The following is a 27793-nucleotide window of genomic DNA, read 5'->3' as shown; positions in this document are numbered from 1 at the left end:
TCAGTAGTTTGTCCCCCCCCCCCGGTAGGTGTCATCATCAGATCAGTGATCTGTGTGTGATGTGGACACGCGTTGTTTACGCTGCTCAGCTTTCAGTTACATTTCACAGCCGCCAGTTATCGGTGCCTCAAATGCACCGCTCCTTCGGGGGGGGGGGTTCTGAACGCAGCCTGAAGCGTAACAAGTGTGCAACATATCCAGCAGATGCATGCAGTCCTCAAGGATTTATTATTATTGTTGGGGGGGGGGGGGGGGGGGCATTACTCGGAGGAGCATTTGTCTCAGTCAGCCGGCTTGATAACGCAGCTCATCCAAGGAGTCATTTTCTAATAATCATTAACTGGGGGGGTGGGAGGGGGCGGTGGGAGGGGGGTTGGTTTGGATGTTGAAGAGATGAGACGGGTGGGGGGGGGGGGGGGGGGGGGGCTATGACAGTTCCTACAGCCGAGGCGACACTAAATCCCCCAGCCAGAGATAAGTGAAGATAAAGCAGGTGACTGAGCTAATTGTGACCTGTCAGAATCCATATCTCCAACCACTGTCACACGAGCAAAATCTCAAATGCATTCTCTCCACCCACCAAACCCCCCCCCCCCCCCCCCCCCCCCTCCCCTCCCCTCGCCCCCCGGGGGTAAAAGTGGTGAGAGACCACGGAATAAATACAGGGAGACACTAATGTAATGAGAATGATGCCTGGTCTCTTCGGCTGATTAAAAATGCAATAAGGCTGCAGCAGGAAAGCCACTCAGTCTCTGTGCAGCTGAGCAGAGGCAGGAAGTATGTAGGTCCATGACCCCCCCGATACGAGGCGGCCCCCGCTGACCCCTGCACTAACTCATTCCTGTAAAGAGGGGGGGGGGGGAAGGGGGGGGGCATCGCTTTCTTGGATCGTTGGCAGAAAAAAACAAAACATCGTGGTGCTCTCGACGTGATCGGGGGCCCACGAGGAGAAGTGGAGGTCAGGACGTCTCAGCAACGGGGCGACATGCAGGCGTCTCGATTCCCTCAGAGCCACGATGGTGGTAAATAGACAGCATCGTAGGGGGGGGTTGGGAGGGGTGGGGGTACAAATAGTGTCTCCGTCCACCCTTCCTTCCTTATGGCAGCCCTCAGTTGGTCTCTGACGGGAAGCAGATAAGCTTTCACTCCGGCTGGAGTTGGATAATTGGACATTTACGGAGCGATAGGAAAGCCGGCGGCCCGGGAGCCCATGAAACAGAAGATAATCGAGGCTCTGCATCGGTAAATTGTCTGTGAAAGAGCGCGTCAGGAGTTCTGACAAGATAAGGGAGGCCTACTTCAACCAAGAGGAGGACGGAAACTCCGTCCCCCCAGAAATCACGACCCGGCCCGCTCGCAACCGTCCGCTGCGTTTGTTTGCGAGGGAACCAGTTCCCCCCCCCACCCCTCTCGGGTCCTCCTGGTGCAGGCTCAGACCACGAGGATGAGGAGGAAACTGGTGGAGCCCTGAGAGTCTGGTGCAGACCGTCCTTCACACGGTTTCAGGTGTTTGGAAGCAACATGCTAATCCAAAGGTCGCGTCTTTTTAAGAGTTATTTCCTGCGTCGCATCAACATACAAAATCCTACTGCAGCTTCGGCTGTTTCTCCTCTTTTTTTCCCGCTGAGCTGCAGATCCAAACCCCCGGACGGCGCCCACTGATTGCTCGCACACGGACGCCGACACAGACAATTAATTTGGTTGGAGGAGAGGCTCCTCTTAATTGGGCATAAGTGGGGTTTCTCTCCTTTTAGAGAAATGACAGACTGCGAGTGAGAAGTGGGGACCATCCGGTCCCACGAGAGCAGAGACAGAAACATCAGAGCAACAAAGAAGCTCCTCCCGCCTCCTTCTCACAGACAACAAGAAGAGGAATCAGCGTCTCCCGGACGTCCATCACCGGTGGCGTGCAGCGGCCTGGAGGGAGACGGAGCAGAAGCCTCTCACGCGTGTTTTTCTATCATGATCAATATGGAATATAACAACGTTACGCTCGCAGGCGGCGATGAAGAGCGGTTAGCCGGCGAAGGGCCGACCATCAGCGGGACAAATCGATCTGACGTGTTATATTATTCATGTGGGGGGATAGGTGGTGAGGAGCCACAGCGAAAGGGGAGGGAGGGGGGAGACAAACAGACGCCCCCCCCTCCCCCCCCCCGCCGCCTCTGGGGGTCTTGCCTCCTTTGCGTGACCACAACAGGACATTTGGTGGTTAATTATTCGTTTTCACATTCTTCTGGGAGTCAGAAAGGACGAGGAGGAGCTGTCAGCTTTAGTCGTATAAAAGATAACAAAATGATTTATTACATGTTGATAGTTTGACAGACATCACGACATTCTTGCATGATTGCTCTGGTATTAATGCGTCGCACACCACAGCTATGCATAATAGTACCAAACTATATAAAACAAACATGCGTGCAGATACACAGTGGGGGGGTGGGGGGGGGGGTCAACAACAGATCAAAGCCATATTCTGTCACTTAATGATGAAGTTCAGCTCTGGTAAAGAAAAACAAGCAGCAGAAAGATGCTGAAGATTATCATCATTTTCAGAATTTATTCATCTTTTTTTTTTCTTGTTGTTTCTTTTCTTGTTTACATCAAGTAGAACAGACACATTGGCACATGCAAAGTGAACACTTTGTGGTGCTTCTCATTACCATCCAAATCCAATTCCAACAGAGAACGGGTATATCTAGTTTTGTACTCCAAACATGAAAAATACTCTCCAATATTTACAAGAAAATATATATACTTACAATGTCCATCACTGTGACACAACAATCACCCGCAGCGACTCAGTAACACAAAGAACTGCACGTGGCAGAGCGGCTGCTCGTGGGAATTAAATCAACTGCAAGAAGAGGAGGCACAGAATAAAATCACCGAAACAATACAGAACAGAAACGGGATGGGGGGGGGGGGGGCACAGCGAATATGGCTTTAACGGCATGTCAAAGGAAAGCAGATCCGCGGTCCCCTTTTTTGGGGGGAATTATCTTTTTTTTTGGTGCCCCGTAGTTTGTCCTCGTTCACAGTGACCCTTCGGCAGGCGAGTCGATCGCCGTCAGAGAGACGGGGAGGAGGGGGCACGGGGGAGATACAGTTTTGGGGGTCCCGTGTCGGGCAGAATGCAGGTCCAGGACCCTCCCCCCCCCCCCCGCCTCGCCTCCCTTTTTGTTTTTTTTCTCCAAAGATCACAGATAAATGGGCGGAACGGGTTCCTCTCCCCCCGAGCGGATCAGATCCTGAGGTTGTTGTAACTCACATATGTTTTCTTGGTTGCTTGACCTGAGAACACAATGACACAAACAGAAACAAAAGAAATAAACATTAAGTCTTTTACTTTGAGCTGAAACAACACAAGTAAAAAATAAAATGAAACAAAGCGCATCTTCGTCGGGGAGCTGCTCGCCGAGCAGCTGGGTTCAATCAGTCGCAGTATTTTCTGGCGTGGTATCATTTCAAATCACAATGCCCTCGTGTGCAGCCTTAGTTTCTATTTTCAGATGTTAACTGGCGGTTAAAAAAGAAAAACACCACACAAGCGAACACACAACAAACACTAGGGGATGCAATGTGATCCCGGCCTGGATGGATCGCCATGGAAACGTATCAGTATGTGGCTGAGTGCCTGGGTGCTGCGTGCGTCTGTGTATCCTCACGAGAAACAGCTCGCAGCCTTCAGAGTGAAGGCATTTCTCGCTCTCTCACGCTCTCGGAACTTCGCTAAAGAAAAGCCGCTTTTAGGGTTACGGCGAGGTCACGTGACCAGCCGCCCGGCGCCGTGTACGAGGGCGGGTTCGTCGCACAGTGAACCACGTGAACCTTTTTTTTTTTTTTTCATTTAACCAGAGACTTTGCTGTAAACGCTCATTCCGCTGCTTTAATGTTGCCGTGGCAACCGGCTCTCGCGGACGTTTGCAATTAAAGTCGCACCGATTCTTTAAAGCCGGAGTTAATTTGGCCAGCAAGTATGATGAATAAAAGATTACAGAATGTACAGCAGATTCTGGCTGTTAACTAACAGGATTAAAACATTTGTTTTTTCAGCTAGCCGCTGTGTGTGTGTGTGTGCGAGTGTTTTACTCTTCTGGGATAAAAACACTGCCGTCCTAATTCTTTATTATTCATCTCCTACAGCTTTTCATTTCCCCGGCCGGTTCTGATCCGTGACGCTTCCTGCATCGGGGGAAGCCTTTCCAGCAGTGATGGCCGAGGTCCTTCAGGAGGCGTAATCATGACGATATCTGCACAACTTCTGATGCTCTTAATCCCATAAATCACTCCAATGAGTCATCTGGCACGGCGCTGATGGGCCCTGAAAGGGGGGGGGGGGGGGTTTGCGCTCTGATGGTTACAGGAATTGACGGACAGTCTCCGGGGACGGTCGAGGCACAGTTCAGGTTTGAGGTGAGGCGGGGGAGGGGGGTGGAGGGGGGGGCGGTCATGCACATAAATTCGCCATTAATAAATGTCACTTCTCCTGCCGCTGAAAAGAAGAAGGGCGAGAGGAGGGGGGAGTGGTGGGGGGGGGGGGGGGGGGGCGGGACGAGGCGAGAAGACATTGGTGTCGTGGAGACAGGAAGGTGAGAGACTCACACGGAGCGGATGACGCGCTGCACTTTTGGGACGGGCCTTACTGCCCCCCCCCCCCCCCCCCCCCCTCCTCTCACCCCGGGGGACTTTGGACACGCTGCTGTGACAGATGTGAAGGTTTCAGCCTCGATGCTCACTGAGCCAGATGTGTGCAGGATGTGTCGCCATCACCCCCCCTGATACACAGCATCACACACACACACACACACACACGATTCGGCTCCTGACAGAGGAGGGAGAGGACTGTTGGGAGCATCAGTTTATAGGTATAATTCAGAGAGGGGGGGGGGGGTGGAGGGGTGGAGGCACCTGCGGGTGCTGCGATCGCTCCGGGTGAGGAAGCCTTTGATGTGCACGAGCTGTCAATCTTCCTCCCGACACGTCGCGAGAGAGCAAAGAGCTTCCATGGCAACGATGGTCCAAATGCAAGATGTTTTTTTTTTTCCTTTCTCCTGATACTCGCGACCCCCCCCCGTCCCGTCCCGGTAGGCGGTAATATCCTGCCCTCTGTTTCAGATGAAGGGGGGAGGGATCTCAGTCAGGCAGCCTCCCAATCAAACCACTGGTTCAAGAAGGGAAATATGAGGAGGGAGAGAACGACATCTCACTCGCCCTTCCCGGGTCAAAGGATTATGGGAACGCCCCCAGCACCGTCGTCTCATCTTCACTCGCCGCACACCGGGACCCACAAAGAGTTGTTTCATGACAAACTGCTGCATAATGTGGCTCCATCTCTGCACACCCATAAATATTACAAATCTGCCAACCGGTGACCTTTGAAGCAGGAGCCCCCCCCCCCCCCACCAGCCCGATCCCTTGGCTCTTGGTGCATGAGGTATAAAGCTTTCTTCGGAGGGTCGACTAGCGTCACGCTAATGAACCTTTGGGACTCTTTACAGGACGTCACCATGTTTTATATCCAGTGAAGAAGTTAGAAGGAGCTTTTTCCTGTTTTTTTTTTAAAGATTTCTTTCCTTATTTCTCACGGCGCACAACAGGCGTGCACGTTTCTACGCGCCTGTCTCCTCCGCCTCTGTGCACGTGACCCGTCGGGGTCCTCACTTACTCATGGGGTCGGCGGCGGGGTTCTCGCACAGCTCCGTCTTGGCCTCGCCGTTGGGCCTCTCGCTGGGCTTCTGGGACAGACGCGACGACATGGTGGCGCCGTGACCACGGCCTTGAAGCTGCGCTTCCTCTTCTGCACGTTCATCTCGGGGTGGAAGATGATGATGTACACCTTGGGCATGTAGAGCATGCCCAGCGCCACCGAGGCACTGAGGTTCATGGAGATGGTCAGCGTGGTCGTCTGAATGTACAGCTGAGAACAAACGGAAGGAAACGGGATTCGTGTTAATATGACGACTGTGTGGAGACCAGCGAGGCGATGAGGGCTCAACATCTGTGAGGAGTCCCCCCATAAATAATTATATATATAAATATATATATATATAAATATTATTAAAATTATATATATATATAATAATAATATATATATATATATATATATTATATATATATTATTAAAATTATATATATAATTATATATAAATTATATATATAAATATATATATATTAATATTTATATAAACATATATATATATATATGTGTATATATAATTTTAATAATATTTTTATATATATATATATATATATACTTATATATATATATATATATATATATATATATACTTATATATATAATAGACCCAATAATAACCAGCTTTACATCACTGAACCGGAGAGAAACTCCTCCATCACAACATGAGTTTCTTAGACTAACGACATACAAACAGCAGATAATCCAATGACATTTTTCGGGGGGGTAAACTTACATGATCACATATGTAATATGGGTGGGGGGTCATGGGGGGGTGGGGGGTCAGTCATGCGTACGGTAACAATAATCTAGTAGCGTTTATTCAAGCCTGACCTGCAGCTACAGTCGATCGGAGACGGCTGGAGCGTGTTAAGGACGACGAGCGGCCTCACGGAACCTCCCCCACCCCCTCCTCCCCCTCCCACCCTCCCCCCATGCCTCATCTCATCCCAACCCCCCCCGCGTATTCTGACCCCGCGAGCGGCTTCTTGCCTCTGGCTCCGCCGCCTTAAGATGCGATGAGCACCACCACATGGCAGCGCGGCGGGTACGAGTTCGTTTGGGGGGGTTTAAGGTTCACGGGAGCCTGACGCGGGTCGGCCCTCTCGGCGCCTGTGAGCGTGACGTGTGCCGATTCCCAGCTTGCATAACCCCGGATTTAGGTTGACACGGAGTTACAGGCCACATTTACACACAGCCGGGTATTTACAGAAACAAATATTTCTGCCCCTCCGTTTTCAAAAAAGTTTCTGTTTATATGAACCCGCATGAATACGGCCCCGGACGCCATCATAACTACGCCAAACCTGTGGTCGGCAGCGTAACGAGAAGGATAAAGACGTGCAAATCAATCAGAATTCTCAAAACCGACAACAAGTCGCAAACTGTGACGTTTGACAGCCTAAAACTCCGTTGGACCGAGTTCACACGCAAACACAGAAATCTCCACTTTGGCCCACTTTTTGAAATGATCGTTTTCTGCGATAAAACCTCCGTTTTGTGTAAACGAAAGGCCAAAACGCATGAAGATAAACGCGTTTCCCCATCGTGTGAACGGGGTCTCAGAGCGACCTCGTCAAGCGCCGGTGATTTTGTGCCGAGAGGTCGGCGAGTTCAGCCTCTTCTGCTCCGTTCGTCTGTTAAGGGCCTCGCAGGAGAGGGAGCCCTCCAGAGCCCGAAAGCCCCCCCTCACGGATCCGCCGATGATGGCGTGAGGAGACGATTGTTGGCACGTTAACAGGCCGCCGGCTCAGGGAGGAAGAGCCGGCTCGCCGCTTGCACGCCGCTTTTTTTTTTTTTTGCCAGGCGAATAAACATCTGGACTCGCGGCGATTTACGGGACCTCATTCTCGCGCCTTTGTCTTCACGATCATCAACGCGCCGGTGCGCCCGGCAGCCTCGTCCTCCCGCGGAGGCAGCGATCTGGCGGGCGCGGCACGCATTAATAACCGCATGAATACCACCAGCAGCCGGTGCTCTCTCTCTCTCTCTCTCTCTCTCTCTCTCTCTCTCTCTCTGATGTGGGAGTCGCGAATTCGCAGCTTCTGCCACTGAGATAATACAATCGCAAGACGTTTTGGTGCGTGGTAACCATGGCGACGCTAGGGAGTTTTGGTTGGGAGTGAGCTTTTGATGAGATCCCCGGAATGCTGGACGCTGCTCCGCCGGCCCGGAGAGGATCGAGTGCTTCCTCCCACTCATCTGTGTGAAGGCTTTTCTTTCTTCACTCCCTCCAACACGTCTACACACACAGAGCAAAAACCCTCCTTCCTCCTCGCCTCTAATCACCGAGACGCAGTCCTCCGCTCCGCCATCCGACGAGAGCTTGACCCAAATTTCCGCAGCCCCCCCCCCCCTGTTCTCCCCCCCGACCCAACTCAAATGTTTAGCTTTCCACAGAGCATCCATAATTAAATCCTGTTGCTTTAACATAAATAAATACATGAAGTCGATTTTCACAACTGCTCGGCAACTTCTCTATTTATAGCCGCGGTGATGATTTATTAACGGCCTCATCGAGACCCAAAATCAAACGGCTGCTTTGGAGTTTTAAATCTCTTTGACGAGCCAACTGGCAGCACGCAGCCACGACGAGGACATGTCTTCCATTTAGACAAAAAGCTGTTGAGGGTAATCCTCGTAATTATGCCCACCAGGGATGTACTTACTGCAAAGGCAATTTAGTCGGGTATGGCTGAGTACTGTGGATGTACACAGTGATAAGGACTCCGTTCAGTAAGTGACAATTAGGAGGCCCTCGGCCGCGCTGGAGAAGACCTTCAGTAATGATCCAGAGGATCGGGCCTCCTTTCAACTAGATGGACTTCCGCGTAGCAGGTGAATAGGCTCACATTTCATGTAAAGCCTTTTTTAAGTCTTCTCTTCGTTACACACCAGCCAGACGGGAGCAGTTTGAGGTTCAGTTTCCTGCCCAGAGACACTTGGGACTAGAAGACACCCGGGACCGAGCCGCCGATCTTCTACCCGCTGCACCTCTAGGAGGGGTGCGCGTTTCAGGTAGAACTCATTAACGCCGCGGGAGGTGGGATTGACGCAAGACGCTCACCGGGTCCGGGGCGAGAAGGAGCCGACGCTACAGGCTACGCTAACCAGGCTAGGCTCTATGCGCTCGCCCCTCTACGCGCGCACCCCTCTACGCGCTCGCCCCTCTACGCGTGCCCCCATCTACGCGCTTGCCCCTCTACGCGCTCACCCCTCTACGCGTGCCCCATCTACGCGCTCGCCCATCTACGCGCTCACCCCTCTACGCGCTCACCCATCTACGCGCTCACCCCTCTACGCGTGCCCCATCTACGCGCTTGCCCCTCTACGCGCTCACCCCTCTACGCGTGCCCCCATCTACGCGCTCGCCCCTCAACGCGCTCGCCCCTCTTCGCGCTCGCCCCTCTACGTGTTCGCCCCCCTCTACGCGCTCGCCCATCTACGCGTGCATCCCGCGACGCGCAGACCCCTCTACGTGTGCACCCCTCTACGTGTGCACCCCTCTACGCGCTCACCCAGTGTTGAATAAGTTTGCACTAAAAGGTGAAAACATTTTACCTTTGTAAGATGCTGTTGGTTCCTTTTGGCATTACTTTGTGAATGAATTATTCAGCCGTACTCATAAATACTCATTGTTCACCCGGCGAACACAGAAGCTTTGTGTCTCCCACAACTTTTACCTGCTTTATCTAAAACACTTTAAAACCAGGCCGTATTTCAAATATTCCCACCGACTCCACATCTCAATAACCGTCGAGTCAAACTCCCGTGAAGTGCGGTTGTTTTTTGAGGCAGCGAGACGGCAGCGTTCCTTTTTTACCTGGTGAAAGCTGGAATGAACAAGTGAGTCATTACTAATGAATCGTGGCAGCGCGCTCGCTCTTCAAAGGGGCTCGTGGGCGCAGGAGACAACTTACAAGAATCTAAGTGGTTCCATACGCGTAAGGCGCGCTCGTTTTGTGCCAGGAAGTTCTCCTTTAAGCACGACTGAATCTGGGGGGGTGTTTTACAGGTTGTCTCCGTCTCAGGGAGGACGTTTCATTATGTCATAATCCCGCCCTGTGCTCGGGGTCACGGGTGTCGCCAGTAAGAGATTTCTCGTGTTCTGTTCGGTGTAGTTTGCAGTCACGTACACTACAAGGTATCATCTTGGTGGGATCTTGGGGGTCTCCATATCTGAGGTCTGAGGTCACGTCACGACTTCTGTGCGACTACAAAGCGATGAAACGGCAAACGTTCCGACAGCTCTCCGTCGTTTGGGGTGATAACTGGCAGCTGGTTCCACATTTTCCCAGAGTTTGGGATCAATCGTTCGATATTGGGGAACCTGGGGTGAGAGCGATTGGCCTCACTCCCCCCGCTGAGGATGGGGTGAGTTGGCGCGAGCCGGGAGGGAAGAAAGAGTTAACTGCATAGAGGGGAAGGATAAACACATTACCGCCTCGCGAGTCGCCGCGGGTATCGTAATGAACTCCTAATCGCTGCTGAGGGCGTAATTCATCTATGAAATCAGCAGCAAATTGAGACGAGGAAAAGCAGCTTCTGATCCATCTCACGCGGCAGCTCAGCAGGGAGGATATTGAACGCCGCGTCTCTCAGAAAGGTCAAGAGTGCCTGTCATCATCGATATTCTGCCAGTGAACCCCCCCCCCCCCCCCCCCGCTCGCTTCGTACACCGAAAGCTGCACGCCAGCTCCCGCGTCCGCCCGATGGATCTGCATTCAGAGGTGAGCTACCACGAGCGCGCCGGCTCACGCGGTCGTATTCCAGTGTCAAGCGCGTTGTTGAGGAGAGCGCCGCCGCCAAGAGACGGAATGTGTTCAATCACGCTGCTATTTACCCCCCCCCCCCCCGCACCCGCTCTTCCTCACCCCCCTCGGCCTGCCCCTCTCTCCGGGATGTTGAGCCCGGGGCGAGGTGAGAGTTAAAGATAATGGCGTATGGAGCCGCTGCCCCCCCACACACCCGTATCGCTCTGCAGCATCAACCCCTTCCTCCGCCTCTCGGTGCCTATTTCTGTCTGTCTGCGCCGGTCGGTCCTACTGTGGGTTTACGAGCAAATCGGGGCCATGCGAATGTGAAATGGAAAGAAAATGAACCCACAACTTATGCAGTCGCTGAACGTGCGTGTTTGTGTGTCCCTTTACGTGCCGTTTGGGGGGTTTTTCATTCTGCGTGTACAAACATTCACGTGCACACGCGTGCGGACCAGATAAAAACTACCTTTTCTGCGAGAGAAATGACTCACCTTCTCTGCCGACTGCGCCGTGCCAAAGAAAATGGGGATGAAGGCCAGCCAGACTATGCAGGTGGTGTACATGGTGAAGCCGATGGGTTTGGCCTCGTTGAAGTCCTCCGGCACGTCCCGCGTCTTGATGGCGTAGATGGTGCAGGTCACCATCAGCAGGATGCTGTAGCCCAGCGAGCAGATGATCTGCAGGTCCGTGATGTCGCACTTGAGCACGCCGCGGGCCAGCAGCGGGTTCACCGCCTTCTGCTCGTCGTAGTCGACGATGGTGTTCGGCGGGTCCACGGCGAACCACACCAGCACGCCCAGCAGCTGCACGCAGATCAGACTGGAAGTGATGGCGATCTGGGAGGTGGGGCTGATGAAGCGCGGCGCCGTGACCGTCTGCTTGCCCTGCTCGAAGATGCGGTAGATGCGGTTGGTCTTGGTGAGCAGCGCGGCGTAGCTGATGCACATGCCCAGGCCCAGGAAGATCCTCCTGAAGGCGCACACCGCCACGTCGGGCTTGGCGATCATGAGGAAGGTGATGATGTAACACAGGAAGATGCCGGTGAGCAGCACGTAGCTCAGCTCCCGGCCCGACGCCCGCACGATGGGGGTGTCGTTGTGGCGCACGAACGTCGCCATGACAAAGATGGTGGCGATGATGCCGAGCATGGCCAGGAAGACGGAGATGATGGCCCAGGCGGAGTGCCACTCCAGCTTGACGATGGGGATGGGCTGGCAGGCCGTCCTGTTGGGGTTGGGCCTCATGTTGTAGGCGCACAGGCGGCAGGAGGTCTCGTCGTACTGGTACTGGTAGCCGTCGCAGAGCTCGCAGTGCCAGCAGCACGGCATGCCCTTCACCCTCTTCTTCCTCTCTCCGGTCTTGCAGGGCAGACTGCACACCGAGATGGGCACCTCCTGCTCCCCATCTGGCCACTGCAGCTCCTCCAGCTGGTGGCGAGATGACACACAAGAGGGATCGGGTTAGCGGCGGAGCGATGCGCAGAGGCGCCGCTGAATACGAAAAAACCACGTGGGCGAAGAAAAATACCTGTGATTTAACACTCACAGCCGAGCCATAAATGACTGTATTTTTCTCCTCACGAGGTTCTCGGCAGGAACAAAGTACAACGCAATGCCTGCTACCAGGCTGACGAAAAGGAAACCCATCGAACAAAACAATTACGCTAACACAGGACATCCTTCGCAGGGATCGCCTTCCCTAATGCTTGAAAGTAACTGGAATCACCATGGCAACACGTCCCACCTTCATTCAGTGAGATGAAAAAAATAAATAATAATAATTGGGAGACGCAAGACATTATGTTTTATCACAGAAGCCCGTGAGGTATGTGGTGATGAGGGAGGAGAACGGGACTGTTTTTAGAGTCTGCGGAGCTGTTGCTGTTTATGAGCTCTCATCAGGGGGAGAAGTGCAGTACAGAGGCGCACTGGAGAAACTCCGATCCTGGAAAAGGCCCCGAGGTGTTTCGTGGTTTAAACTCGCAGCATAATCTCAATGCATAACTCAGCCTTAAAAAAGCCACGAAGAAATGGAACCTTTAGGGCTCTTACATATTTCTCCGGGTGTTAAAAAAAGCTTTCAGAATACTCTGAGCTGATCTTTTGATTTAGGATGAAAGTGTACTGATCCGTGGCTTTAAGAAGCACCAGAAGACCCACGACTCGTTTCACAGCCAACTTACCAAAATAAACCAGTTACCAACGAAAAGAAGCACAAAATTAGAAAAAATACACATTCCAGTAGCAGCAGCAGATTTAGTTTAACCTCATAATCATCTCTAATATGACGGATTTCAAAAAGTGCTCTGAGAGAAGATGACATCATAAAGTGGCGCCGCATTAAACCACATCGGAGGGGAACGCGAGCTGAGCCTCCCGACGCCAAGGAACCCTGCGGAGCCTCAGGACGCAAGACGACCTGTCGAGCGTTCCTTTTTCCGTCGTCCCATGTGTGCTCACGCGGGCGACGCCACACGCCGCCCTGCCTGCAGCTCGCCGCCGCCGCGCTCCTCCACAGGTGGCAGTGATGCAGCGAGAAGCGCAGCGAGGCGCGGAGGAAGAAGAGCGCACGCTGGCAGTGTGTCAGTGTGAACTTCTTCTGCATCCCTGGATGTTGTGCCGCATCAGGTCACGCGCCGCAGTCATTGCCTCCCTGCAGAGGGCTGGTTGGGTGCACGCTGCATGCAGCAGCAGCAACACGACGGCAGCCGGTGATTCGCACCGAATGTAAAAACTGGAGTGGCTTTGTAATGCAGTAATGGAAGCAGATGCACGACTAACTTGGCTGTGTGACTGTTTCATGAGGGAGAGCAGGTCCACAGGTGAAGGAGGAGAGAGTAACAGTGCAAACATAACTCGTGTTTACAGAAATACGCTGCGGGGCGGTTGATGCCACCACGTCCTTCCGTTAGAACACGAAGCTGCTGAACGGCTGTTAGCTTAGCTTAGGAAGACTAGAAGAATGAGGAAACAGCCCCCCCCCCCGCCGCAGAACCTCTAAACCCCCCTAATTGGGCTTGTAGGATCTCCTTTATTTAATCCATTAAATTAAAAACACAGCTAGTTGCCTGGCAGAGTCACAGGGAGACTGCAGGAAGCCTCAGGCTGCTGCACAAAGCCCCCGTAAAGCCCCCACATGTCGTCTGCACACCTGCCTGCGCTGAGCCAACGCACGAGACACTAATTGGAGAGTTTTAGGAGACGCAGATCTGTTGTTGTGGACAAGTCTCCTCGTCTGACTCTCGCGTGGGAAAGACGAGCCTGTTTTTGACCCTGGCGCTGCTCGTCTGGTGGGCAAATGGGGATTCAATCCGACCCGAGGAACCATCAAGCACTGAACCCGGCCTGACCAGTTAGACCGGAACAGAAACTCTCGTTCCTCAAACAAAACAGTCCACAAGTATCATCACATACAAAAGGAACCTAAAAGCATCGGCAATAATTGCAGGTAGACAAGTGTATGTGTGTGTGTGTGTGTGTGTGTGTGTGTCTGTGTGACAAATGTGTTGCATCTGCAGCGTCTGGACAGATTATCATCTGCCATTTATCTGGGGGCATGGAGGTGCCATTTGTTATTTGGACAATGAATGGGTCTCTCTGGAAAACCTTCCGATTACACACAGTGTGGAAATGAGTAATGAGGCCGACGGCTCTGTTGCCATGGAGACCATGGAATTTCCTCGACACCTCGGACTCGTGCGGCTGCCGTAGTTCTGCTCAGGTTGCTCATTTTAAGATGTTAATCAGAGCCTGGGTCAAAGTGCAGGACAAACCCCCGGTGTGCCCCCCCCCCTTCTCCATGTGCTGCGGTCGCATTGGAATATAATTGAGCCGAAACAGCGTTTTAGTTTGTGATCACACCAAAAAAAGGCAACGTTGTTGTTCCATCCGATGGAGTTTAATTCTTCAACCTGAAAGCCATTATGCAAATGTGAGCTCATCTGCATGCGAACCTCCTGCTGCGACCAGTAATCGGAGGCACGTGCACGTGCGCAGCGCTCGCCTGGGAGCCACCGCAGAGCACGTGCACGTTAGAGAGCGCGTTTGCCTTCGAGTGGAATAAATCTCAGCGGTTTCGTTATTGTCTGCGGTGGGATCTCCAGCTGACCTCACATTAGGCGCTTTCACGCGTCCGCCCGTCGGAATCCGTCTGGCTAAAACTCCACCTGAGAACACGCTCGTTAGATCCACGGGTATTCGGTGCAGCAGAAGCCGGCGAGCGCCGTGGACCTCACGATCTTCTCTGAAAACAAACGTCTCTTCTCATTTCCACTTCCTTCTTTTTAACTCTGAATAAAAAGGCGTCTCTGGAGCTTCAGCATCGTTCGCGGGCGGAGACGTATTCAGGTGCGACTCTCACACACCCCGACTCCTCCACCTTTCCGTCGGCTCAGGAGCAGGTTTTAAAAAAGCAGCTGTGGACACGTTGGTGAAGAATCTTTAAACCAATGTTTCAATGATGAATATGAAGTGTTTTAATAAAAGAAAAGTGTACATATTCATTGTTAATCATCACATGTTCCCCTTTCTCTCCCACTGGATTCTGGTTTCTTTTTGCACCTAAAACACATCAATTAGAAGGAAAGTCTTCATCTGAGCTCCCTGTGCATGCAAATAATGTGCCCCCCCCCCGCCCCCTCCATCATCTTTCATGTCACTGAGCGCGCACACACATCATGCTGACACACACACACACACACACACACACACACACACACAGCGGGGACTTGTCGTACCCTGATCTGCAGGTTCTCCACCCAGTGTCCCACCACCTTGTACTCTGGGGTGGAGGAGTTGGTCAGCTGGAACTGGAACAAGTCGTAGCGGCCCGGAGCGTCTCCGTTCTTGTTGAACACGACCGAGGTGCCGGCGCTGCCTGTACGGGGGGGGGGACGTGTCACAAGGTGCAGCATCCCATGGACCACACAGAGTATTTACATTATTAATAACATACATACAGCACTATAACCCAAATATTCAACCTTTATGCGGAAAGGAAGCCCCCACCGACCAACACAACGCCCCCCCCCCTCAGCTGCTTCCTATGCGCCGGCACGCGGGGGCCTCTGGAGGAATTCGTTCTCATATTCAGCGCATCGCTCGCTTGTACGACGTCGCATCAGAAGAATCCTAATGAAACACCTTGTGGGGCCGTAAGCAATGCTTTCCATCACACGGTGGACAAATACAGGAGGAGGTGAGGGGGGTTGAGGGGGGGGGGGGGGGGGGGTGTTAACAGGTCAGCCAAAGCATCACACGGCCCCCCATCTGCTCCCAGAGTGCAGCAGCCTGTCTCCTCGAGCAGAGCGAAGCATCACTAATTAGCTCGGAGAGGACGGACACCTGAAAATGAATCTGCTTTTCGGCCTCTTTGAACGTGTGTGTGTGTGTGTGTGTGTGTGTGTGCGCGACCTCTCGGGGCTCGCCGGCCCTTCCCCCCCCCGTGGAATCGGAGTGAGATATCGCGCTGACGTGCGCGTCATCTCCCTCGCGGCGGTAAACGTTGAACGGCATTAATGGGAAAAGGCGGTTGCGCTGTACTTTACGCACGAGGTCTGCATTGCTGATGAGGTCGTCCCCCGCTGCATCTGACAGGAAGTCACCTGCGCGGCACGCCGGGGGGGGGGGGGGGCGGCGCCGATGGAGATGTCGTCTTTTTTTGAAATGGGACGGGGAGGTCGATGACACTCGCCATGGCAATTAAGGACTGTGATAGCTGCGGCTATAAAAAGTCTAGAGGAAGGACCGGGAGCATATGTCCAAAAGCCTTGAGGGAGCATGTCGCCTCTTGTACCTGGAACAGAGCTGGTGGCTTTTGGGCGGACGGACGCGCCGCCTTTTTCCTTTGTTTTCAGCCAGGAGGGAATTTCATCTCCCTCCAGCTTTTCCCTTCCAAGGACATTTGTCATTGAGCATCCTACAAAAGTTCCAGGACAAAGCAAGACAAAAAACTGTGTTGGAATAAGTGTGTGTGTGTGTTTAAATAAAACACTTAAATGTTCCTCTCTGACTTTGTGACTCCCTTTGGCTTCATAAGAGTCGAAGGCCTCCTCATCGGCTGAAAGGGGGAACGTGTGGGAGGCGCTCACTCCAAACCAGACAGGAGACTCAGTGAACAAAGACGCTGACAAGGTAGCGACTCCCCGGCAACAACAACAACAACAACAACCCCCCTCGCAAACAAACAAAACACACGCAGAGAGAGAGACAGCGGCGACGCGCCTGCACATTAAACAAACAAATAAACGGCTCCTTTCTGCTCGGCGCGGCCGTGAAGGGAGACGTTGCAGCGGTGTGGGTGGACCGGGGATCTACCGCTGGGTTTCTCTCGCATCATTACCCCCCCCCCCCCACGCCCCCCACGCCCCCCACGCCCTCAGTTTCCCTTTTGTTTTGTTGTTGGCGCCTCTCACTCTTCAACAAAGGAGGCTCACACTCCAGCAGACATTAGCACACGGGATAATGTGCGTGGTTCCTGCCTTTAAACGCAGCGAGGGGCGGCTCGACAACAACGCACACTACGCGACACACGAAAGGAGGTCTAGGGAGGGGAGGGGGGGGGTGAGGAGGAGGAGACGTGGAGGCGGGGGAGAGGAAAGGATCTTATTTTGAGCCTCGGATGAAACGAACGCGCTGTTCTCCGTCACTGCCACAGCGAGGTGAATCATCTCCAGAAGCTGAGTATCACCACAACGTGTCTCTCTATTCAGCTGGTGTCCAGATGGCTGCTGGGACCCGGCAGCAGGTGCCCCCCCCCCCACCCCCCCCTTACCTCCTCTCCCTCCCCGTGCATGAATCTGCACTTAGTTAAGGTCACATGCCATTACATTTATATGTACACACACACATATATAATCTCGCCTGCTGCCATAGCGACCGAGAGGGAGGAAGGCAGGCGGCTCTTCATCTCGCTGGAGTGATTGTGATCAACGTATTGATTGCAGCGATCAGCACAACATGAGCGGCGCTTTGGAACGACGTACTTTATCGGCGCCATGGCGTCGAGTTAATAATCGGTTTTTGGGGACGAATTCTGTGTTTCCCTCAATAATAAATCCCAAGGAAGGAGCGGAAGCAGCGCCCGACGCGCCGTGTGACTCTGCGCCTGCATTGTTGTCCAAAAACCTATTTAAAAACACACGAGACAAGAGTCACGTCGGTGCACTTGATGACGCTGAACGTGGGGTGTAGTAGAAGTATACGCCGTATGCCTTTTTTCATATATTCATTGACGGAGGCAGAAACACGGCTCTGCCTCTGCCTCCTTTTAACGACGCTGCAGTTTTTATTGTGTAGAAACACACAATGAAAAAGAATCGCATGAAACGGAAGACAAGGATCCTCATCGACCTGTTGCCACAATACGTGTAAGTACACAAGTACGTTCACTCATCATTTCCTGCGATATCCAACGCGTGAAACATCACAGCGCATCGAGTAGTTCACACTTGAGATAAGAGACACAATCGGTGGTGGGAGAAGATAACGTGAACCAGCTGAATCTAATCCAGAATCAATAAACACGACAAAAGGTCTCTATCGGACCTTCGTCCAACTCTCATCTGCATCTCAGAGCTGTTTGTCACGAACGGCCAGTTTCCATTCATCGTTAAGCATCTTCCCATCACTCTCTGTGGCGAGCTGAATAATGAATAATGACCCTGAACACATCACATGGGCCCAAAATCTCACACACATGAAGCAGCTTTACAGTGCAGGAGCCCAGAGGTGCATAAAACCAGAGGGGGGGTATTGACTCGTTCGTTAGATGTAATCTGATCATTTAGTCGCTGTTTAAACGGACGCTGTGGATTAGGACGGACGCAGCAGCTTGGGAGTAAATACCAGGTGAAATGAATTCTTTAAAACCTGTTTGCTCTCTTAGAATAAGATGAGACGACTCCACAGAAAGCTTTTAGTGACGCGGTTAAATATCTTGGTGAAATATGCAGATTTCCTCTCTGTCCTGGTGCATGCGGTGTAAATAATTAGCATAGCGACTGGAAGACGGGGAAACCAGCTCCATCCGAGGATTAAAGGTAAATTATCCACATTACATCCATGTCGATGCACAGTGTTCATGACAATTTCACAAATAAATACTGAACGTGATAATTAGCTAATGATTTCTTGGATTACGGCGAGACGGGGTGGGAAGGTCACTGCGACCTCACGAACACCAGCGATGTAATCAGTTCATCCTCGAGTACCAGCACCTCTCCAATTAATTAGCAACGCGTTGGTTTCAAACCAATCATAAAACGCTGGCTGTTCCTCCAGAGGTTTTGTGCCAAACTGCGTCCCCTCGTAGCGCCCGGCAACGTCTCCTCAAATGCTCCGCCACACAAAAACAACTCAACCTGTTTCCACACATGAGATTAACACGCGTTCGTTTGTGAGCCACGCTAAGTGATCCCTCCGTTTTCCATTCACTGTGCTAAGCTAAGCTAACCAGCGGCAACTTTAGCGTTTAGCTCACAGATTCTCAGCATGAAAACCATTAAGTTGCACATCCCTTTTCCTGAGGAGGGTCAGTTGGTCGGTGTGAACTAACATGTGAACCGGATAGTTTTACCCACAGACTGGAGATACCAAGTGGCCGTAGTCATGGTAACGTCACGCATTGGTTTGTGGACTGTGGCTTTGAAGCCTCCAGTTCTCAATCTGTATTCCTGTTACCATCTGGGTTTTTTGCAGCCAGGGAATGGAAGAAGTGACCTGTCAATCACGAGGCAACCCCCCCCCCCCTTAAAGCATCCCCTGCTTTATAGTCTGTTTGACTCTAAATGGACCATAATGCACTAAATGAACATGAAGACTGAGACCATAAACCCCTGTTTACAATGTTTACTGAGGGAATAAATCCACAGAGTCATTTTCTCGTACACGTCTACGGGAGGCGAGGAAAGGTTTCACTTCGCTCGCCCGCGCGTCCCGCGCGCCGCGTCACTCACCGTTGAAGCTGGCGTTTCGGATGTACTTCAGCAGAGTCTTCCCCTCGGCCGTCTCCATCTGTGGACAGACGCCGGGGTGATCGGGACACAGGTCCCTCTGCATGCTGTGGAGGGCGTGGGCCACGGCGTACACCGCGTCGATCACAAACTGCACCTTCCCTTCCTGCTCGTACTTGGACTCGGTCCCGATGCGCTCCTTGCCTGGGGGGGAGGGGGGGGAGGATGGGGGGGGAGAGGCCGTTAGACATCACATCTTCGCACTCGCTATCTCCCCCTGCTCCGTTTGTCACTCGCTGCCTCCGACTTCAATTGTGATTTTGTACGAATTACACCTAAAGGGACAACGTGGCGGCGCAATATGAGAAGACACATTTAATTCCCAAGTGGAAAAATATCAAGCGGAGCTGAGAGACAAAGTATTTGCTGACAAATACGCTCGGATTGAATTACCGCGGCGGATTACTGAGTGACGGGCTGCCGGGAGCGGGGGGGGGGGGCCTCGCTTTGCTCACATGCGCTTCTCCGGTGGCTTCCTGCTCTTTTATGTCCTCGGCGCAGCGCGCTGCCCTTTCACTGCGCGCTGCTGCGACTCCGCTGGAATACGTAATGTCGAAAGCTCAGCTGGGTTTCTTGTTTTTCGAAAAGAAAAAAAAAAATGAACAAGCTTCTCTATTCTCCCGGTGGATGAAAGCAGCAGTTCAAATTACAACCACGAAAATACTAGTATCACTTTTAATGACACTAATCATCGTAATCATCATCCTTATCATCATCATTTCAACATGCAAGCTCCCAGTTAATAGAAAAAGCTGCGCGGAGGGAATTGTGCTCGGCGATAGCTGCTCTCGTCTCACATGGGGAGCTCATCGGAGGACCAGCCGGTGCTAAGAGGACACACAGGAGAACGTGGGACACAAACTGAGTAAGGTCATCAGCAGTCTGCGCTGACATTTCTCAGAACCTCACATGCGTCTCAGCCCACGCAGAACCTCCCCGCCTTCCAGAGCCCGGCACAGGAGGCCAAACGGGCGACCGCGGACCGCAAACTTCTCCCTGAGCTGGTGAATCTGTTGGGAGGAAGAGAATACGCAGACGGGGGAAGACGGGGGGGGGCAGTTCACCGAGGGGCCGCGGGGGGCGGACGCAAGACGGCCAACAGGAGATTACGAAGGAGAGCGCACAGCAATCTGTGTCACGCTGCCATCGCCCTCATCCCGTATGCAAGCGGGAAACTGAATACGGCGTGCCGCATCGCGGGCATCGCCCCACCCGTCGCCGCGCGGGTAACGAATGCAGCGCGACGCCTGTCACGCCGCTGACAGGCGGCGTTTAGGTAATACGGAGGGCGCAGCACCGCTAACAACGCCATCATTAAAGCGGAATGGAGGCAGGAGCAGTACTCACTTCGCCTTTCTGTCACTTTGCAATCTGCAACCTAAATAAAGTGCTCCCAGGTTAGTACACACGGCACGACGCGGCAGAGCTGTCAAGGTGACTGGGTAACGGGGGGGGGGAGGGTGGGTGTTAAGAGCTACAAGACATCTTGCAACTGAGCAACTGTAGTATGACTAAGACGCATGGTGAACGTGAAACATGAGGTTGAGTTCTCAGCGGGGGGGGGGGCACGGGTTCGCCCGTTGGTACCTGTGCATTTACGGCTGGTGTCCTCCCTCTTGGAGGCGCTGAGGAGCCTGCAGTCAAAGTTCTCCTCCCAGAACTCGGCGAACCACACGTTCCTGCGGTTGTTCTCCAGCGTGAGGCCGGTGAAGTATTCGTCGAACCCTGCGAGCGAAGAGGGAGAAAGGCCCGTTCAGACCGGACAGCGACCGGTAGCGAAACACCTGGGCCGGGGGGGCAGCGTGCACATCTGCGGCGCGCACATCCGCGCGCTGGTTCAAAGCACACTCGGGCACAAGAAAAAAAAAGCACTACTTCATCAAAAATTGACCGCGGTGGTTCCTCTTCCTCTCGAGCCCCGTGGAACTTTAATCGCTCCTTTCATCTAGGAAATGACATTAATTACCAAACAGGATGCATAATAAATAACGCAGGCAGTGTAAGCGGCACGTTGCCGCGAGCTGCGAGGTCCTGCAGGTGCTTTTTCTTCCCTTCATTAAACCCATAACAATAGAAACAGATTGAAGGCACGCGGTTCTCGCGTAGCAATTATTTCAACAGGCGTTCGCCGCCCGTTCGCTTGAGGAGTGAGAACTTTAAAGGGAGAAAAAACAGCTTGTTTGCTGCATTTTGTCCTGTTGTTTGTGCAACTTTACAAACCAATGTGGGTCAGGGAGCCGAGCTGGGACCAAACTTAACCGCGGTGCAGCATTTCCTTCTTTTTTGAACCTTCTGCCGTACAGGTTCCTTAGGATTAATAAGAATTCCACATCTTAAAGCATCTCCGTGTGTCTGTTATCCAGTCACATCAGATGAGTGGGGGTAGAGGTGATAATGTCTCACCGCAGACGAATGACTCAGCTGATTTTGCTTTCATGAGACCATCAATGATGCATGTTGGATTAATAATATTCTGCCTTGCACAGTGTACATTTGTCCTGGATAGAGCTGCTCTAATTACAGGAAGCTTCACGCAACTCAGACTTTCACATTTAGCTTGATTGTAATGCTGAGTGGTTGTCTGGATTTGTGACAGAGGGCAAAATGAGCTGTGAATATTCTATTTCATACATTTTACGGCCGACCTCCTCCTTTTTCTTGTGGGTGCAGCGGCACTTTTCAGAAAAACGCAGCACGAAGCACAAAAATACAGTCGATGATGGTATTTCTTTTGGACTTCATGACAGAAATTTATAGAAACGATTAAATTCAAATTAAAAACTTGATTCAAAGCCTTTTCTCTGACTCATCCGTCAGATTCCTCCACAGTCTCCTTTGTTAAAAACAAATATGTAAAACCATCATTTTTCTGAACCGACGGCAAAAATGGTGACAAAGTTTTCATTTATTGGTTTCAGTATGTAATCAAATCTAGAGAGCAGCCAATCTGTCAACACTGACATTAGGGGGGTCATGTACCCGCGGCCAAATACAACAAGGTCGCATTTGTTCTCTGAGGACTGTGGAAAGTCATTGTGAGAAATGTGGAAAAATCGCCAACTGAAGTAGAAACAGATGAGAAGGAGGGAGGGGGGCCTGGGGGGGACACACCAAATGGCCGTGTAATGTGAGAGTGGTCAGTCATGAACACATTGAGAATTACCACCCAAGTCTCTTCTAGCTCATTTTTACCGTTTATCGTTTTACAGCCTGAATATACACATGTAGTGTATCACATGCTGTGTATCACATGCCGTGTACCACATACTGTGTGTATGTTATATACTGTGTATCACATGCTGTGTATCACATGCTGTGTGTATATTATATACTGTGTATCACATGCTGTGTATCACATGCTGTGTATCACATGCTGTGTATCACATGCTGTGTGTATGTTATATACTGTGTATCACATGCTGTGTGTATATTATATACTGTGTATCACATGCTGTGTATCACATGCTGTGTGTATGTTATATACTGTGTATCACATGCTGTGTGTATATTATATACTGTGTATCACATGTTGTGTATCACATGCTGTGTGTCACATGCTGTGTGTATGTTATATACTGTGTATCACATGCTGTGTATCACATGCTGTGTATCACATGCCGTGTATCACATGCTGTGTGTATGTTATATACTGTGTATCACATGCTGTGTATCACATGCTGTGTATCACATACTGTGTATCACATGCCGTGTATCACATGCCGTGTATCACATGCCGTGTATCACATGCTGTGTGTATATTATATACTGTGTATCACATGTTGTGTATCACATGCTGTGTATATGTTATATACTGTGTATCACATGCTGTGTGTATATTATATACTGTGTATCACATGTTGTGTACCACATGTTGTGTATCACATACTGTGTATAACATACTGTGTATCACATGCCGTGTATCACATGCCGTGCATCACATGTTGTGTGTATATTATATACTGTGTATCACATGTTGTGTATCACATGCTGTGTATCACATGTTGTGTATCACATTCTGTGTATCACATGTTGTGTATCACATCCCGTTTATCACATGCTGTGTATCATATACTGTAAATAAGAAGTAGATGTAGTAACCATGACGTCACCCATTGACCTGTTGACTAGCATTTAGTTTTGGGTTGCTGGTCTCTTCTATTTTAGTTGGAACTTTTTCAGTGACATGAGGGTGGAGCTACGTACAGCCAAAGACATTTTTAGGCAAACCAGAAACAACAACAACTCCCAGACAGAAAAATCCATAGCAGAGGCGTATCAATCAAAGTAAGCCCCGCCCTAAAGCATCCGCTGCTTTATGGCCTGTTCGCGTCTAAATGGACCATCACTTACTAAATGAACATCATGCTGTATACAAGAAGACTTGAAACTCATGTTTACAATGTTTACTGAGGGAATAAATCAAGAGAGAAGTAGAGCCATTTTCTCATAGACTTCTATGGGAGCAGCTTTAAGGCTCTTCAGAATTGGCTTCCCTTCTCCTACCTGGAGGGAGCCGCCTGCCTGCATCGTTACTGGTCCAGCTGTTACAGATGCTCCGGGCAGCTGTTCTTAATGAACGACTAACAATATCCAACCGGCCTCTTCAACACCAAGCAGCCGACATGGTGAACAACGGGGCTTGGTGAACACGGCGGCGCAGCCAAAGCCGATTACACTTATTTACAGATATCTTTGAGGACCATTTGGCAGGTGGTCAGAAGTCTAATTGAATGCTAACAGGCAGCTGTTTGCCTTCTCACTCCCCACATTGACTTCATATACATTTATTTATCAAATTTACAATGACCACGTGTCCATTAGTGCCCCCCCCCTCAGCGGTCAGATCCCGGTCTTTAGTGTAAGTATAGGAGCAGAAGGAGAGATTATTATTAGCGCTGAGCACGTTAGCGCTTCGTTATCACGTTAGCGCATCAATTCGAGCATCGAACTATGAAGCACCTTATTTCTATTTGCAGTGAATTGCATGAGTTGAACTCAGCACTAATTCTTGTGTAGTACTGGAGGTGTTGTGCGTGCGTCTGTACCTTCGATGGAGGAGCGTTTGGGCAGTATAGTGACCGCTCCCACCGCCACATCCTCCAGCTGATGGATCGGGCTGCTCTTGGCCCCCCAGCTGTCGGATCCAATCCACAGGAAATGGCCCACCTGATTGGCCCTCTTGGTGGAATTCAGAACTCCCCTGCAAGGACGGCCGGGTGTGAATTAGGGAGTTGCTCTGGGAGGGGGTGGTGGGGGGGGGGGGGGCGGCATGCAATCGAATATCTATTACACAAAGGCACCGGCAGCTTTAAGGAGTCGCTGGGAGTCACCGAGCCACAACCATTAATCTCCCGCTCGGCGGTTCTTTCCACATGAGCGTGCGTTTCCAAGGCGCGAGCTTCTCGTACGCGAACGCTTTTCCGCGAGCGCTACAACTCCACCTTCCGCCGCTCCGCGTGATCTGAGGTTTCGCGTTGGCGTCGTTGAAGGCCCGGGGCCCGCACGCGCGCATGGCCGGCCCCGAGTCTCCGCCTCCGGAAAAAAACCGTCTGCGGGAGCTGCTGCTCGCCAACGCTTCTCACCGTATGTCTTCCTCGCTGGCGAAGATGACGACGGCCCGCGCGTGCTGCGTCTCCAGCAGTTGTTGGACGGCTTTGTCGTAATCCTCCAGCTTGGGGTTGTGGGGGATTTTCAGAGACTGGGCGATGCAGATTCCACCTTTTAAAAAAAAAACAAGAGGCAGAGAGGGGTAAGAAAGCGTGAGGCTTCTGGGAAGATCTCGCCGAGTCCCTGACTCTCACACACGGATGTACAAACACACACGGACAAAAGCCGGGGGTGACCCAAATCTCACCCATATGGAAATGGGGAGAAGCATCTGAACACAATAGAGGGATTTCGACGATGTCGTCCCGCTCGCTGGTGGAGTCTCGCTGATGACTCCCGCAGTGGGAGTATTTACATTTAGCCGCTGATGGGAGAAACACAAAGTGTCGCTCCGCAGAGTCACAAACACATCTTGCTGGAAACAAAACCCAATAATCCACACCGACGGGGACATAAAGCTACAGATTTCATATGATAGATGATCAAGCGGCTCTGGTTGAAGAGCCTGAGCCAATCGGATAGCACGGCCAGCACCAGCAAGAGGATATTACCAGAGACAACCAATCCCGCTCCGCCGGGTCACCGCCAATGGCTCCGTGCGGGATGAAGGGTGCCGATGGCTTCGGCGTCTCGATCGCGGTCAACTTTGTCTGCTGGATATTGTTTATTTGTCAAAGACAATATGACGAGTGGAGTTTTGCTGAGCTCTTGTGAGGTGATCACGGGTGCGGAGGACAAGATGACCTTTGAGGCCCTTTGAATAAACAGATGTGTTGGGGGGGGGGGGCGCTGAGTCAACACCAAAGCTCCACCCAAACCAATTAAAATCTCCCCCACTCAGCCCACCCAATAACCTTTCAGTTTGAGTTTCCCCGAGTAGACGGAGGAATGGAAGGGATCTCCTAATTGCCGGTCTCCTCAGGCTCATTACTCTGTTATAAACAGCTCTCAGCTGTTAGATCAAACATCTCCAGTCACGGTAGCTTTTCAAAAGGCAAAAGACGGGAAAATGGGAAACGCTGAACCTCCTCCAGACTATCTGGGGCTGTTGTTTTTCTTCTCTTTTCCTCCAAGTATCAGCAGACGGAACGGGGGGGACATTTAGTAGGAGCAAAAAGGACCTGCGGGGTGGCTGCTGTTATCCTCACTAAGTGGACTAAGCGCAAACATGGAGATCCGACAAGCGGCCGAGCTGCTGCTCAAGGGCTCGTGGCACCCTGTTGGGGTAGTGCAGCGCGCTCGGCCTCATCCGTCCCAGAGAGGAGGTTCCGGTGGATTCCAGCCTGAACGCCTTCAGGGTCTTCTGGGTTTCTGTTTGAGGGAACTTCAGCGCCGTCAGACATCTGATTCTAGCGTATTGGTGGCACCGGGGGGAGGATGGGGGGGGGGGTCATGTCTGCAGGTGGGTGTCTCGCTTTCATTAAATCCAGAGAAAAGAGAAAAACTCTCTGAACTTGAGTCTCAAATATTCATTACCAATAATAAAAAGGGGAAAACCCGCGTTGCGTGAAGGGTTCGAATGGGATAAGAGCCGTATGACAGGAGAAAACAACCAGACCGCAGGACAGAAGAAGCATGCGAACGGACCCCCCCCCCCCCAGCAGCACAAAGCCGATCGCTTCACTTATTGAAACACGGCAGAGCAGCTGGTCCGTCAGTCACACCGTCCGTGAATCGGGGGGGGGGGAACAAAAGCACCGTATCTTCACTCCCAGAGCGCTGCGGGAGGGAACGCCCCCCCCCCCCCACGTCACCGGAGGGCCGTGGTTGGACTTGAGAAGAGTGATCGACTCAAAGAGAAGGTTCAGAGGAGCAGAGTGATGGGCGAGACGCTTCAGTTCAGGCTCTGTGGAAAAAAAAAAAAAGAGGCTTTTTCTCCGACTTCAGTCAAGAGAGGATTTCACAAGGAAGGAGCGTTAGAAAAATGTTCCAATTAAAAGAAAAGGAAAAATGAATTTATCACTGCTGTCTTTTTATTACTGGAGCTTCGGATCGGTTCATGAATCCTCGTGAATGAGTCAGAAGGGCGTTTATGTGCCGTCGTCCTGGCTGAGAGTCTCGTCCACTCTTCCTCCTGTGTGAAATGACTCCTCTCCCTCGCCTCTTCGACTCGGTGCTCCGTCCTCCCTCGTCCCGCCGCACTGCGCCTCCTCCCTGCACGGCCCAGAGAAACCCCGGGAACGTTCTCCCGCCATTAGCTCCAATGAGCCCGACCAGCTATAAACTCTTTTTTGGGCTTTTCTTGCGAGCAGCCAGATAAGAAACGTAGGAGCGCTGCAGCCGGCGAGTGACGCACTTTATCAAACTGACCCCTGACCCTAAAACATCCAAGCTAGGTGCAGGGTGAGCCCTCTGCTCCACTCTCCATCCACGTGTCAAATGATGATGAAATGATGGCGACGGCTCCATTCGTCAGGCCCGTGGAAGTTCCCCGCTTATCTCTTTAGAGCCGTAGGTCACGCGCCGCATTAACCGCCTCAATTATTCATCCTCTGCGCCCCTCCGCTCCCGGGCCGCACGCCGGGGCCACCGATCCAGCTCTGCCATTTTGCCTGGTGAAATACAAATCCTTTTAAATTAGAGGCCCTTGATGGATTCGACCCCCCCACCTCCCACCTCCCTCGCCCGCCCGCCGAACACCCGCCAGGCCCAGAACTCCGGGGGGGAGGGGGAGGAGGGGGGTCCATAATTATACTTATCACATGGTTTTGACATTCA

General features: G+C 51.9%; 1 protein-coding gene across 1 annotated transcript in view; it reads right to left on the bottom strand.

Moving 5' to 3' along the window:
- Positions 1 to 2270: 2270 nt before the first annotated feature.
- Positions 2271 to 27793, bottom strand: part of LOC120829560 (metabotropic glutamate receptor 7) — a 48072-nt gene continuing 22549 nt past the window's right edge. Inside the window, 9 exon segments of the mRNA XM_040193770.2 lie at positions 2271 to 3294; positions 5669 to 5767; positions 5770 to 5920; positions 10950 to 11885; positions 15194 to 15333; positions 19412 to 19612; positions 21056 to 21193; positions 24514 to 24668; positions 25051 to 25186. Coding sequence (XP_040049704.2) covers positions 3245 to 3294; positions 5669 to 5767; positions 5770 to 5920; positions 10950 to 11885; positions 15194 to 15333; positions 19412 to 19612; positions 21056 to 21193; positions 24514 to 24668; positions 25051 to 25186 — 2006 coding nt within the window. The 3' untranslated portion in view covers positions 2271 to 3244.

The sequence above is a fragment of the Gasterosteus aculeatus genome, chromosome 2 (genome assembly GCF_964276395.1).
Source record: "Gasterosteus aculeatus chromosome 2, fGasAcu3.hap1.1, whole genome shotgun sequence".
Taxonomy (NCBI): domain Eukaryota; kingdom Metazoa; phylum Chordata; class Actinopteri; order Perciformes; family Gasterosteidae; genus Gasterosteus; species Gasterosteus aculeatus.
Note: the sequence above shows the minus strand (reverse complement) of the source record. Positions and strands in the feature narration are given on the sequence as shown.